Consider the following 15,457-nt stretch of genomic DNA (forward strand, 5'->3'; position numbering starts at 1 on the left):
AAAGAGATTGGTGTAATCAGCATAAAATGGTCAAATGGTGAAATCACACTGGTTAAGTGGGAGTGTAATGCAGTAATGATATGTTGCCTATTCCCGGAGCCTTTGGTCTAGGAACCTCAAAGTATTTTGCAAACGTTAATTATGCATCACAATACCCGTGAGGGGGCAGGTAAATTTTTTTTTTTTTAAATCCCCATTTTATTGAGGCAAGGAGGGTGAGATCACGCTGCTGCGACAACCGCTGCCCCGTCTGGAACTGGACTCTGCAAGCCAGCCCGGTTTCTCGGCGCACCCCTCCCCCACCCAGTGCCGCCCCCCCCCCCCGATGGTTCTTTAGAGAGGTGAGCACATGGCCGAGACTCGATCCAGGGACACTAACGGGCTCCAAGGGGCCACCGGCCGCGGCCTGCCGCTCTCCCGGGCTCCTTTTCGGAAAGGCCGGTCCTCGGACGCGCGGGTGATAGCTTGGGACGGCGGCGGCGCGCAGGCCGCGGGGGCCGAGCGTGGGAGCGGGACGCGGGGCACGCTTTGCGGCGGGGCGTCCGTCGGGGCGCCCCGCGGAGCGCTGGCTCACTGCGGTGTTTTTTTCTCCTTGTGTTTTTCTCCAGAGCGCACCGCTCCGTACGACACACGGGTGTGTTTAATTTCCCGACTTTGACGTTTTGGCGCCGCGCGCTTCCCGCGCTCTCCGCTCTCTCCCCGGCAGAGCCAGACGCACCAACACATGCAAGCACGCACACCGAGCCCTCCGCGGGAGCCCAGCGCGGGGGCGGAGCAGAACTGGCGGGAGCGAGGGAGGGAGCGAGCCAAAGGCGCGAAAAAGCCGCGCAGGCGCGCCCGGCTCCCCGAGGCGGAGCGCGCGGGGGTGAAACTGACACTTTGGGCCAGTCTCTATGGGGCCGCTCGTGGCCGCACGTCACCGCGTTGCCGGCACGTCACGCCGGCTTGACGCTCCCAGTACAAAGTGTAAGTTTCAATTTTTTTTATCCCCCCCTTGGCCAACTCTCCCAATATTGTGGGGAGAAGTGGGAGCGAAGTCGAGGGGGAGGGGGGTCGGGGGAAAGAGAGTCCGGCCCCCGAGCTGCCGGAATCTACTCCCCTCCCCCGTGATCTCTCCCCTCCTCGGGTGCGCGGGGGCTGCAGCGGCGGGGCCGCGAGCTGCCCCGCTCCCCATCTCCACCTCCCCCCCACTTCCAACGCGCCTTCCCCCCCGCGGCGCGGGCGCCAGGACCCGGGCGAGCCAGGTGTGGGGCACAGAGCCGGCCTCGCGGGTTGGGGGCGCGTGCGCAAGCCCGTGCGGGGCCCTAGGAAAAAAAAAAGGGGGGGGCTTGCAGACGGGGGTGGGGGTTGGGGCGCAAGGATGTGACTAGGTTTGAAGCCACATGCGGGAGGATGGGGGGGTTCCCCCTGGAGCTCGGGAAGGATGGAGCTGGGGGATGGTGGAGGTCAGCTGGAGACTTGAGTTGTTGGAGGGGTTAGTTGCAGAGTTTGCGCTGGCCTGGGATGGGGGGGGGCGGTCAGGGAGCGGAGGTTGGCCGGCAGGGCCAGCCGCGGGGGATGGGGAACCCGTGCGGCCGGTCTGGTCCCCTGGGCGGGCCCCCCTCTGCCCTGCCCCCCGCCTCGCCTGTGTGTGGGCGCCGTGCACACGGCTTGGTGTCTCCTCGGGTCTCTTTTCCTGGTGCTGTGTGTGTGGGGTGTGTGTGTATGTGTGTGAGTGTTGCACATGTGCAGTGGATAAACCTTGCCTTCCCCCCTTTCCCATCCTTATTGCCCCTCACCCCCCCCACTCCACGCTGCTGCTCCTCTTCATTGTAGCCGCTGCAGTTGGCGGTGGGCTCCGGGGCTACGCTGCGCTCCTGGCCTGGCTTGGGGGGGGGGGGAGGGCACGGAGGGAAGGAAGACGCCTTCAGGTGAACTGACCCCCGGCTTGAGACGTGGGGTTCCAGGGAGGGGGGAGACGAGAAGGGGCCAGCATGGATGGAGGCTCTAGGGTGTTCACTCCTCTTCTGCCTTTGCAGATGGGGAAAGGACCCCGGGATGGGACATAGGGGAGTGGGGGATTCCCAGCTGGTGGAGGGGTGGTAGGCCGCTTTCCAGTCCCCCATCACCCCATCAGCATCGCTGTGCTTCCTTTGGGGAGCTGGATCCGATCGGGGAGGGTCAGGATGGCGCCTGTTGCCAGGGTGGTGCCCGGGTCTGGAGGGAAGGGTTGGGGAGGGGGGAGGCACAGGCCGGCGAGGCCGGGCTGGCGGGCTGGCGGGCGGGCGGGCGGCTGAGCTGCAGCTGCAGCTGCTGCTTGTGTCTGTCCACGGGGCCTGAGACGCGCCACCAGCTCCCTGAGCCCCAACGGCCTGGAGCTGCTCCGGCCTGCTCCAGCCAGTACCCTGCGGGAGTTCTCGGGAGGGTAGGGGGCTGGGGTAGCCCCTCCACCAACCCGAGTGCAGGGTGGAGAGCTCACTGCTGAGTTCTGGTGCTGGGGGCGTGGGGGGAGGTGTGGGGGAGGCTCTCCTTCCTCAGCCTGCAGTTCCCGAGGCCTAGTGACAGGTCAGGAAGATCTAGATCCCAGATGGACATGGGGCTTATGGAGTAGATCCTGGACTGAGTGCTGCTTTGTGGTCTGAGAGCAGTTACTTTAACCCTAGAGCTCCCTTGGAAACACACCTGTCAGAGTTATCAGCATGCTTTCAGGGTAGAGCTGGCAAGTGACTAGAAAGTAGGGGCAAAGTCCCCCCAATTCTCTTTTTTCATCTTTGTTTTTTTTTTTTTGGGGGGGTAGGAGGAATTGCATATCTATTTTATATATTTTTGGGCTGGCAGTAATAAGGTTGAATCCCTTCTGGATGTATATGTATGGGATATAAGTTGGTATGTATGTGCATGGCTAGTGGTTAGAGCTTTTACTTGTATCCATCATAGTCTCTTATGATGAGGTTTTATGTACATCATAGTCTTATTCTAGATATCTGTGGAAGATGATTATTGCCCTATGTCAGTAGTTTGGACTGGGATAAGCTTTTGAGGTATTGTTAGTAGGTTGAGGGAATAAGAGGTTACATATCTTGTTTGAATTATAAGACATTAACATTTGTTTATTACATGTCACTGGTCCCCTAAATTAATTTTAAAATAAGTAGCCAAGTTGTTTTTGTAGGTTCCTTTCAGAATTGAATACATATATGCATTCAGAAGGGGGAGGTACCTGATATCCCAAAGTACATTTTGCTTTGGAAGGGAGTACATTGACTTTGGAAATAGAAATGTATCAGTTTAGACTTAAGATACAATATTTTACCAACCACTGGCTTTCTCTGAATTTATGTCGTCTTTTACCCTTTTATTTACTAGAAGATTATTGTTTCTTCTCTGGAGAGTGAACATCTAAAGAATTGATTTCAAGGATCTGGTAACATGGCAAAAGATGTAAGTATATTTGCTTAATGTTAAATATAAATGCAATATTAATGCTTAGCTTTTTTTAGTCAAAGTAAAAATACTGTTGAACTTTATGTGATCTTGTTTATTTTAGGTTGATAATAAATTACATCAGCTTATGTTTTTAAGACTTATAACATGAAGAAAACATAATTTAGCTTAAAATGATCTTAGGGATTTTGACAACTGTTCAGGATTATAAAAAATTCTGCATTTTTGGTTTATTGCTCTAATATGTCCTTAATGATTACTTTAAGTTGTGTTGAAATGTTATTATTTTTACTTTATGACAAGACTTTGGGGTCCTTTTAAATCTTTTAATTGGAATTCTGTGCAGCAAGAGACAGGTAACTTTGATGACTGACAATTTGGGGGATTTATATCAAATATAAATTAAATATCATTGAACATTTTTGGAAAAATTGCTCAATTTGTTTGGAACAAAATTGATTAAATTAAGCAGTTTAATCAATAGAAATTGTGTTAGTAAGATGGCTCTTTTAAGATTTGATCCTCTCCACAATCCTTTGAGATGGTACTGATATCCCCATTTTACAGCAATGTAGATAGGTTCAGAGAGATTAACATAATCAAATAGATAGTAGGATTGAATTTGGGATTGGAAGCCAAATCTCACTGCCTCTCAGCTTCATTACCACTGCTATCCACAATTGTGATGTTCTTGTTTTACCACCTTGTTTTCTCCTCCTGAGGAGTGAATTGGAGATAGAGCTGGTCTTTGAGCCAGGAAGACCTGGGTTTAAGTCTTGCCATTGACATGCACAGTCTTGGTATGGCTATCCATTTCCAAAAAGATACCAAGCTGCATTGGTGAAGGGAGTTTCCCCACTTAGAAGTTTCTTTCCTTGATGAGCTGGGCTCCATTCCTATACTAATTTTTTTATCTTGCCTGCCTCTCCAAGTGAAAGAAAGTCATTGTGTTGATTGAATTTTATATTCATAAAATGAAGGATGGCAGATGTTTATTTAAATCCCATGTTTATCATGAAACATTTTTATATTTTGTTTTCTCTATCCTATTACTACTTGGGATCCTAAATCATTGGACTGTAGACCTAGAATAGAAGGGACCCACTTATCACCTAGTTCTGTCCTCATTTTATAGATGAGGAAACTGAATAACTAAAGTGATTTGTCTAAAGTCATACTAGTATGCGCATCACTAATAGCCTCTGACTCCATAGTGGGTACTTTGTTCTGTATCAGGCACATGAAGACATATTTTCAGTCTTAAATATGACTATTTCATTAATGCCTTATTTTCTAGGGTCATCATCATAAATAATTTTGGTCCATGGTGTTATACTTGGTTTCCAAGTGAATATTTTATTTTGTTAGAACACAGTCAAAAGATGGTTATCATATAGGGCATGTGGCCCTGCACTTTTAGAAGTATCATTGGAGAAGTTTTCTTTCCCTCAACATAACAAATATACATATATTTAGAATAGTTATACTTTGTTGCTGAGTTAATTATCCCTGGCATTTTAATTTTTTTTTTTTTTTTTTGAGACAATTGGGTTAAGTGACTTGCCCAGGATCACAGAGCTAAGAAATGTTAAGTGTCTGAGACCAGATTTGAACTCGGGTGCTCCTGACTTCAGGGCTGTTGCTCTATCCACTGCACCACCTAGCTGCCCCTCGCATTTTGATTTGTTGAAAGTTCTTTAATAAAGAAATGATGCTTACCAGTGTGCATGGAGCCATGCTTGATTGAACATTGTGAGTTATTGAAAGATACACGGTTCCTTGACCTTGAGAAACTTACACACACAAGTTGGAATAAGACCCCTGCAGGATAATAAATACCTCACATGATCTAGATATATTTTAACTAATTTATTCCTTTTCTTGCCCCTGCTATAATCTCTCAAGGATACCAATTGTAAATTAGACTAAATTAACAAATACATGTTGTAAGACATTGGGAATTTTGGTAGATAAAACAATCTTTGAATAAAAGCTCCTTGCCTCTTTGGTTGAAGAAAAAAAAAGAATCCTATTTTTTATAATTCTTCATCTCTGTTTTTAAACTATGTTTAAACTTAATGTTAAAGTTTCTCTTTAACCAATTGCTATCTCAGGTACAGATGAGGAATGTAAATTTCATCAGTGTCCAACTCTCTTATGTTTGAGGCACTGTGGTGTATTAGAAATACTAGATGTAGTTGTATCCAGTACTTGTGTGATCTCAAGTCATTTTTATATTTCTGGGCCTCAGCTTCTCTCACTTGGAAAATGAATGTGCCAGACTTACTGATTTCTTAAGTTTCTTTCAGTTTTATATCCTCTGATCCATGAACAATATAAAAATTTCCATCAAGGGATCCTAATCTATGTAATTCTTTTGAGAATGCAAATGTCTTAGTTTAAATTATAGCATAGGCCTTCTTTACCCATCTCTGTGTTTTAGAAGTTGGCTTAAGAGAAAGAGAACAGTTTTTTTGTATAGTACATATTTTCCAGACCTAAGGAAAAAAAAAACAAAAAAACTTCATCAGGCTGTAGATGCAGCATAATTCAATTCCTTTAGTACAACATCAAAATAATGATTACTTATTTGGGACCACATTTTGCAATTTGCCACATTCCTTACTATCCTCTGGTTTAGATCCATTTCACTATCATAAAATGCTTTAAAAAATTGAATTAGAGGAAGTCTGATGTTGAAGCTTTTACTGGTGTGTTGATTTAAGAAACATTGAGTACCTGCTGTGGGGAAGGTACAAGATATACATCGTAAGCGATAACAAACATGAATTTGATAAGATCCCTATTCTTAAGGAATGCTCATTTTAGTGAGGAAGATAATGTATACAAATTACTATTGCTTTGTGTCATTATTAGCACCATGAAACTATATTAAGCCAAATAATGTTATAGAAGGTTTAGAGGAATGAACACTGCCAAGACTTTTATATAAGCTTGGATAATTGTTGACCATTTTGATTTGAGTTAATCATTTGATTTTGCTTCACATTTGGTCTTCATAATTCTCTCTCTGGATGTAGATGTCACTTTCCATTCCAATTATATTGGAATTAGTTGAAAATTAGTTGAAAAGAGTCAAGTCCATCATTGTTGATCCTCACATAATCCTGTTGGAGTATGCAGTGTTTTCTTGGTTCTGCTCATTACACTCAACATCAGTTCATGTAAGTCTTTCCAGGATTTTCTGAAATTAGTCTGCTTTTCATTCTTATAGAACAATAATATAGAATAAATCATACCATAACTTATTTAGTCATTCCCAACTGATGGGCATCCATTCAGTTTCCATTTCCTTGCCACTACAAAAAGAACTACTACATGTTGCACATGTGGATCCTTTTCCTTCATTTATGGATAATCATAAATTTAGACCCCAAAGGGACTTCAGAAGCCAACTAGTCTTCAAACCCCTCATTTTATGGATGAGGAAACTGAGGTAGGCACAGGTTAAGTAACTTTCCCAGGGTCACATGATTAGTAAGTAATTTAAAGGCAGTATATAATCTCAGTTCTCCGATTCCAAGCTCAGTCCAGTCTATGTAGTACGGGGAGGTGAAGGTTTTGAATTAATTGATTTAGAGATTGTTTTATGTGTCTATTGTATGTCAAGGAGTAGTGCTTAGGTACTGTAATTCAGAGACAAAAAAAAATGTAGTAGTTCATTACTCTTAAGAACTGAAATTACTTAAAAAATATTTTTAGATATTAAAAACCTGCTAAGGCTAGGTTTAACTAATGTGTTGGAAAGTTTCTATAATAGTTTGCCATGAAGAAAGATGTCCATAATGGCTATGAGATTTTAAAAGTAAAAGCCCTGTCTTGCCCTCATCAGATGGAGAAATGCTGTTGTAACTATCATTGGAAACTGGTTAGAGCCTGATGGTCTTTATGGTAGAGGCATCTATTTCCTCACCACTACTGATGGATTCTGAGTGTCAGGAAGATGTCATTCTTGTGCTTTTGAAATGGTGAATGCAAAAAGATCTTAAGTGAAGGGGGAAGAAAGTGTTCTCTCAGTGCTTCATATAGCATTTGTGTTTTTGCCAAGAAACAGTGAAAAGGTAGTGATTTGAAATGAAAGCGGTAGTTCTTTCCTTTTCTCAGCCTGATGGTTTGTGATGTTTCTGACTAGGAGGTAAGGAAGTTAGGCAATTGTGATGATAGTCTGTGTAAGGTGCTATTATGTTCTGTATTACTGCCTCATAGTTGTGAAAGCTGTTCCTGTGAGGACAGCTTTGTATACTGTGTGATGAAAAAAATCCACAAAAAATGTGTTTTTATGGCATTATTTGAGAGCTGAATGACAGCACAGTAAATATAGCATCATGCTGAAATTTTTGGATTATAATATGATGAAACCAAGTCTATACAAATAGAAGGCTAGTGAACATATTTTTAAAAATATGTATGTGTGTATATACATACATAATAGTTTCAGTTAAGTTTGACTCTGTGACTCCATTTGGGATTTTCTTGGAATGGTTTGCCATTTCCATCTCCAGATCATTTTATAGATGAGGAAACTGAGGCAAATGGGGTTAAGTGACTTGCATAGGATCACACAACTAATAAGTGAGCCCACATTTGAATTCAGGAAAAAGAGTCTTTCTGACTTCAGACTTAGCACTAAAACCACTATACCACATAGCTGCCTTATATGTATGTATATAGAATATTAAATATCATTTTACTAGCCTCCGTAAGAGTATTGTATTTCTAGTCCTTTTAGGTTTAAACATTGAAGAAATCTTTTTGCTTAGTAAATTTACCGATTAATAAAACTTAATTGTTTTGGTAATAAAAATAGCTAACATTTATACAGTGCTTTTACAAAGCACTTTACATCTGTTATTTGACTTCATGATGAACTGATTCTGAATTAACTTTGAATGTGTTTGAAGCCACCAATGAAATTTGAAACCTGAAGGTTTCTCACAACATTAAAAAGCTGAGAATTGGTGATCATTGAAAAGGAGAGGTATATGTTTACAGTACCGCTTACCTTAAACTATTCATTGTTGGTATTTATTTTCATTTATATTTTTTAGTCATTTGATACTTTAAAGATTGTTTGAAAGTACTTTTTTTTTTTTTAACTTCTTGTGAAGCAATTTGTGACTGATATTTAATGAAGGAGAATTATTTTTTCGTCAGAGAGCAGAATTAGGAAGCAGTTTTTGATTCAGTGTGAGGAAAAATTTTCTACATATTAGACCTGCCCAAACAAATTGGATATCCTTACAAAGCAGTAGGGAGATTTCTATTACTGAAAGTCAAGGAGAGACTGAATGCTTTTTTATTAGGAATGTCATAGAATACATTCTGTCATTGGTTGGGAGGTTGTACTAAATGACCTGTAAGATTTATTCCAATTCATAAAGTTCTAATTTTGGTAATAGCTTTAAAATGTTACTAATTCTTGAAATTCCCTTTTGATCCCAAATTTGCTTGGGGAAATTTGTATAAATGTGTTTATTTATTTATGGTGGTTTTTAAATGTGACATGCTGCTAATGTAAAATACAGCTTTCATACTTGAATAAATTCATGAATTAAATGAGGTGAAGATAATTTTGATACTTTTGTCTTCTCATTACCCTCATAGTCAGAGAACAATAAAGTTTTTAGTTTGTGTAGTTTTAGTTTTTTGAGTTTCAAAATTATATTTTTGCTAACCATCATTTTAATTAAATTTTTAAAACTTTGTTTGGAAAAACTGTTGAATTATCTGCTACTATGCTTTTGATATCTTAACTGAAAATAGTTTGTACTCTGAAAATCTTGTGGTGAGGTCTCTGTACTCTGGAATTAGGTCTCCTTTGGAATAATGAGTTTAATATTTAAGGTACTTTTTTTTTCAGAAGAATGTTGAAACACTAGAGAGTAACCAGGATGGTGCCGAATGGAGAGAATAGAGAAGAAAAACCTTAGACAAGATAACTATTTGCTGGTATTTGAGGAAGTGTTAAATTTGTCTATCTTGGTGCTAGAGAGAATGGAAGATATAGATAGAGAGGCAGATTGAGGCATGGTAGAAGAAAAAGATTTCTATCAAGTATAATTGTCTGAAAGCATAATGTTTTGCCCTTGTCTGTAGGTAGCAGCTTCCCTCTTACCATAGCCCGTTAATTGAAGAGTAATTGAAGAGGAATTTCTTGTACAAGACAGCTACTGTCAGACATTCTTTCAAACATTGATTCTGGGACTCTGGATTCTTATAGCTTTGAATTAGGTTGATGCCCAACACTTTCCAATACCTCAAAACTTTTGACAGTTACATTTTGATCTTTGAAGTTTTAAACTTTCATTGTATATTATTCTAGTTTTCTATTTAAGAATTTTGCAAATTTCATTCCCTTCCCATGGATCAAAAAAAATGAAATAAAAGGCCAATGGAAAAAAGCAGCATATGATGGAGAAATTCTGCAAGAAGTTAGCACAAATCTGTTGGATCCCAAACCTGATCTCTGAGACGCTTCTTTTAGTTTCAAAGAACTCTACACTATCAGCAAAACTGTACTAGTGGAAGATCTCAACCTTGCTCTCTCAGAACTAGATAAATCGAACCACAAAATAAATAAGAAGTTAAGAGGTAAATAAACAATGTTAGAAAACTTAGGTATGATAGATCTTTGGAGACAAAGGAGTTTATTTTTTTCCTTGGTGGTTCATGGAACTATATAAAAATTGACCATGTATTAGGGCATAAAAACCTCAAATCAAATGCAGAACTCTACATTATTATGATATTTGGAGAGCATTCATGGAGTCCACCATCATGCTGGACTCCATATGGAAAAATTATGGAGTTACTTTTTTCCTCAATACTTCCAATCCAGCTGAATAATGAAACTTCTTTTCTGCCTGACCAAGACATGGTTTCTCTATGATTTTATTTAGAATGTTAAGGATAGAAGTAACTCAACAAATCTTAGGGAAAGGTTTCAAAAGGTATAGAATAGTTTGTCAGTAATATTGGAAATTCTCAGTTTTCTCCTTTCCTTTTTCTTTTCTGTGTCCCACATAACCAGAGTTCAGAAGACTAAAAAACACAGAATCATTCAGATAGGAGATTAGCCTAAATGTTTTTCTAATTTGTGCAGTGAAGATAAAGATAAAAATGGATATAGTCCCTGCTTTTAAAGGGCTTGCATTTTGCTGGGAGATATATAAATACAGAGTAATTTCATGAAAGACAGCACTGACAAGTGAGGGGAATAAAGAAAGTCATTCCATCCAAAGTGGGACCTGAGCTGATCCTTGAAGGAAGCCAGGAATTCTAAGAGACACAGGTGAAGAGGGGTAGAGGCATGGAAACAGGAGATGGCGTATTGAATTTGAGGAATAGACCAGTCTAATTAAAACAAAGAATGTAGAAAGGAAAGTAATATGAAATAAATCAGCATTGTGAGATGGAAGCCAGGTTGCAGAATGCTTTAAATATTAGTTTGAGGAGTTTGTACTATGTCCAAGGAGCCACTCAGGTTATCTGAGTAGGGAAATGACATGGTCCTATCTGTGATTTAAAAATATTAATTTGGTAGCTATTTGGGTTTGAAAGAGGAGAGGCTGGATACTAGAAGAGCAGGAGGCCATTACAATGTTGGGCAAGAGAGGATGGGGGTTTCTGATCTAGGAGTGGCTGCATGCATAAGGAGGCTTGAATGGTTGGCTGGGCAAGACAGATGAGCCAGTGTATATATAGTTTGGGAGTCGGCTACATAATAAATAATTCCCCGAACTTTGGTGAACTGAAGAATTCAACCAGACAAGGGGCAGAGAATAAGAACGGAAGAAAACTTTAGTAGAATCTTGGGAGTTACCTATATTTAATGGGTGTGAGTGACCAGACATCTAGGAAAAACCAAGAGAGAGCTGTTACAGAAACCAAAGGAAAAGAGAAAATTAAGATAAACATTTACTAAGCACAAATGAAAAAAAAAAAAAGAGTCCCTGCCCTCAAGAAACCTACAGCTGAAAAGGCTGGGGGGGGGGGGGGGGGGGGGGGGGGGGGGGGATGAGGAGTGCCAAGGTTACCTGACACAAGGGCATGATTAAGATGATGATGATGACATTGAAATGAAATAGCTGGTAGTAACTGAAGAGAGATGGCTGGGATTTTGAGCCTTCTGCAAATAAAGGCTGTGGGAGAAGTTTTTTGCTCTGCCCTTCTGCCTTGCAATTTTTTAGACAGAAGCAAATTAATCTATTAATGAGGTTTGAGTGGCAAATCTAAATTAAACTTTAAGATGGAATTTTCTGGTTAAGTGGTTGGGTTTAGTAGAATTTGGCTAGGCCAACTACATAAAGCTAAAATCTGGTGTTGTAGGGTGTGATAATGCATATCATGAAATAGGAACAGTTGGAAAGCTTGGGCATTTTGAGAAGGAATCATGTCTAATCAAATCCAGTGTACCTTGTGAGGGGAATACATGATTGTTTGTAATCCATCGACAGAGTTTTAAAAAAAATGATCCTTTTTGTGTACTTTAGAGGAAATTATGTGAACATAAGCTCAATGTAAAATGTTAGCATCCTGGACAATTCTTTGGCAGGTTTGTTTACTCATTGGTATTGGTGGCTTTTCCTTGACAACTGTGGAATCCTGAAGAGAAAGCAAACTAGGATAGATCAGCCAAAAAGTTGTGTCAATCACTTTTGAACAAAGATGGTCAACATTATGAGACTTTTTCCTGAGTGTAGAAAAGTTTTTGACCTTTTAAGCTGGAAATTTATGTCCACAGGAGAGGAGGGATCCCCTTCAATTTTTGATAATCTTTACCATGCTCTGCAAATCTACAAATGAGGAGAAGGGTGAAATAGATTTAAATTTTTTCTCTCATAGCTATTAAGACTCCCAAACTTAGTTTCTACTTTACATATATTAAAAGGAAGAATAAGCAAAACTTGCAAGGCAAAACTCATAATTTCAGCACAAGAGATAGTGAGAGAGATACTCATTGCCAATGTTTTAGTGGTACCATGAGATGTTGAAATCAGATCATCCATCACAGACTGTTGTAGAAGTAAGTAAAGGAGCTACTGAAGTGGAATTCTCAGCTACTAGTGGGATTATCACCAATGAGGAGGAATGAAAACAGGTTTAGTTTAAAAAAAAAAAAAGTAGGAAAGGTAATATTTTCAAGTTGAGAGATGAATGATCAATCCCTAAAAGTTGGAAACAGATCAAACTTTGTCAAGTCCTTCCCCAAAGACTTCATTCTGTTTACCTACTTTTTTGGGGGGAGGGGTGTGTGGCTCTTTTCCTTTCTTCAGCTGGTATGGCAGATATTTTTTTCCCCTTTCCTGGGTGATCAGATTTCTTTCTGAGAAATTTAGGCATCTTCTAGGTTCTTACTGTCTTTTTCCTTTCTAATTTATTTATTGTAAATTGTCAACTTCTGTTTTCTAGAATGCCCTGGTTACCCTGACCTGTTTTGCAAAAATGGGATTTTCCTGTATAATCAACTCTTATTAGACACAACCTAAGTTTAATCCAAACTAATCTTGACAAGTCTTGTCATGCTAACACCATTATTCAGAAAGCTTTAGTCCTATCACATTGTCTTTTTTGTAGCCTCCTTTGGCATTGAAAGCCCTCCATGATCTGACACTCTTCCACCTATATAGCCGTATTTTGTACTAGCCTCCTTCACATGTTTTATATTCCTCTAAACCAGAAGTCCAGCTGTTTCCTGATCTCTTCTTGACCTCTGTATATTTTTTTATGCCACTCCCCATGGCTGGAAGGGATTCCTTCATTTTTTAGCTGGTTGAGATCCCTTCTTTCCTGCCAGGCTCAGCTCAGGTGTCTCTTTCTCCATTAAACCTTCTAAGCTCCAAGTTAGGTAATTACTTTCTCCTCAGTTTCTCTGCTCTTGATTTGACCTCTCCATAATACTTTCTGGAATCAGAAGAACTGATTAAGATTCCATTCCTGGTGATTACTGCCTATCTTGACTACATCCCACAGTCCCTGTGAACCTGTTTTTTCATTTGTCAAGTGAAAGTTTAGACTAGTGAAAAAGCTCTAGATCTTTGATCCAGTAGTCCTTTTTATTCATCTCATGGTAATTAAAAAAAAATTTCTCTATAATTTTCCCTCTTCTTTTCTACTCAATCCACATGAGAGATTATATTTTCATCTTTTCACCTTTAGTACCTACCTAGCATTGCATGTTGTATACATTTGGTGCTTAACGAATGCTTGTTGAAAGTTGGCTTCTTTTGTCTTTAGCATAGTACTGGTTTGTCCTCTCTATCTACCATCCTTGTATATGCAGGGGGGGAATATAAACATTAAATTTGTATTAATAGCTTGTATTTACATAATGCCTACTATGTGCCTGGCACATAAACTAAGCACTTTACAAATATAATCTTGATTCATACTGGTAGGTAGGTGTTATATCCCTATTTTACAATAGAGGAAATTGAGTCAAGCCAGAAGTTGTCACTTGCAAAGAATCACACAATTAACAAAAGACTCATTTTGTATTTATATAGTCTAGCAAAACAAACTCCCACATTAGCTGTGTGAAAATGTATGCCTCTTTGTGCATTTAAATTTAAGTTTACCACACTTCTTTCAGGAGGTTAGTGCCATCTTTCCTTTTTATTCTTTTGGACTCATGGTATATCAGTTAAAAGGCTTTAAAAGTTGTTTTTGGCTATGATATTGTTATTATATGAATTGTTCCTCTGATTCTATTCACTTTGCTCTGCATCAGTTCATCAGGGTCTTCCCAGGTTCCTCTAAAAATGCCTATTTAATTATATCTTTTGGCACAATAACACTTTACTATATTCATATGCTACAATTTTTTTAGCCATTTTCTAATAAAAGAATTTATTATTTCCTTTTTCTTTGATTTCTTTGGGGGTATAAACTGTAGTAGTAGTAGTAGTAGTAGTGGTGGTGGTGGTGGTGGTGGTATAACTGGAGTCAAAGAATATGAATACTTTGGTAACTTTCTAAGCACTATCCCAAATTGCTTTTGAGAATAGGTAGATCAGTTCACAGCTCTTATCACCAGGGTACCAGTATACTTGTTTTTTTATGTCCCTTCCAACATTTGTTATTTTCTTCTTTCACTTTGTCAGGTTTGAGGTAGAATCTTCAAGTTGTTTTGAATTCACATTTCTCTAATGAATAAGTTTTTTAATATGGTGGTTGTGATTAGATTTTTTTCCTTTGAAAACTACCTCTCATTCTTTGACTATTTATTGTGAAAATGGCTCTTAGTCTCAATGTCAGTTTCTTATATCTTTTGGAAATGAGACCATTAGCAGAGAAAGTTATTGAAAATTATTCCTCAGTTGTTTATGTAGTAACTTTTATACAATCAAAATTGGCCATTTTGCCTTTTACAATCCTTTCTATCACTTATTTAGTCATTCTTTCTCTAGCCATAGGTGTGAAACATTTCTTCTTAGCCCCTCTAATTTACTTATAATTTTTTTTTTTGGATTTGCTTTTTAATATCAAAGTCATGTATCCATTTGAAGCCTATTTTGGTGTATAATTGGAGATGTTGTGTTAAACACAATTTCTGTAAGTCTTCTGTCCAGTTTTCTCAGTGGTTTTTGTTAGATATTAATCCTTCTCCCAGTAAATGAGGGCTTTGCAGTTACCAAACACTATAGTGCTATTTGTATGATTGTGTATGTTGCATATCTTATCTGTCTAAAAGATCAGCTTTTTAAACCTATTTTTTAGAAGTTGATCCTATAATTGCTTATAGATTCAATTCTCATATAAAAGTAATGAAAAACTTATATCCCTCTATATCACATATGGATTTCCTGAGGTCTCATAAAGAAGGTTTGAAAAATGATAAATCTGCCTTGTTGGTGGAAAAAAAAAAATTATTGAATTTGGAGTCAGGAACTGTATTTGACATAACAGCCTCCACTTTCTGTAAAATGAGATGTTTGGATTAGAAGAATTCTGTGTTATTTTCTGGCTCCAACTTTGAGTCTGTAAGTCTAAAATAAATGATTCTACTTTGCTA

At 39.6% G+C, this 15,457-nt stretch overlaps 1 protein-coding gene across 2 annotated transcripts in view; it reads left to right on the top strand.

The window, feature by feature from the left end:
- Positions 1–879: 879 nt before the first annotated feature.
- The window catches only part of TFDP1 (transcription factor Dp-1), a 132,575-nt gene continuing 117,997 nt past the window's right edge, over positions 880–15,457 (top strand). For both annotated transcript variants that reach the window (XM_023500469.2, XM_012546202.3), the window contains exons 1-2: positions 880–966; positions 3,346–3,420. In XM_023500469.2, the coding sequence (XP_023356237.1) occupies positions 3,409–3,420 (12 nt within the window). In that variant the 5' untranslated portion in view covers positions 880–966; positions 3,346–3,408. The remainder of the gene's footprint in view (positions 967–3,345; positions 3,421–15,457) is intronic.

Source organism: Sarcophilus harrisii, chromosome 3 (genome assembly GCF_902635505.1).
Source record: "Sarcophilus harrisii chromosome 3, mSarHar1.11, whole genome shotgun sequence".
Taxonomy (NCBI): domain Eukaryota; kingdom Metazoa; phylum Chordata; class Mammalia; order Dasyuromorphia; family Dasyuridae; genus Sarcophilus; species Sarcophilus harrisii.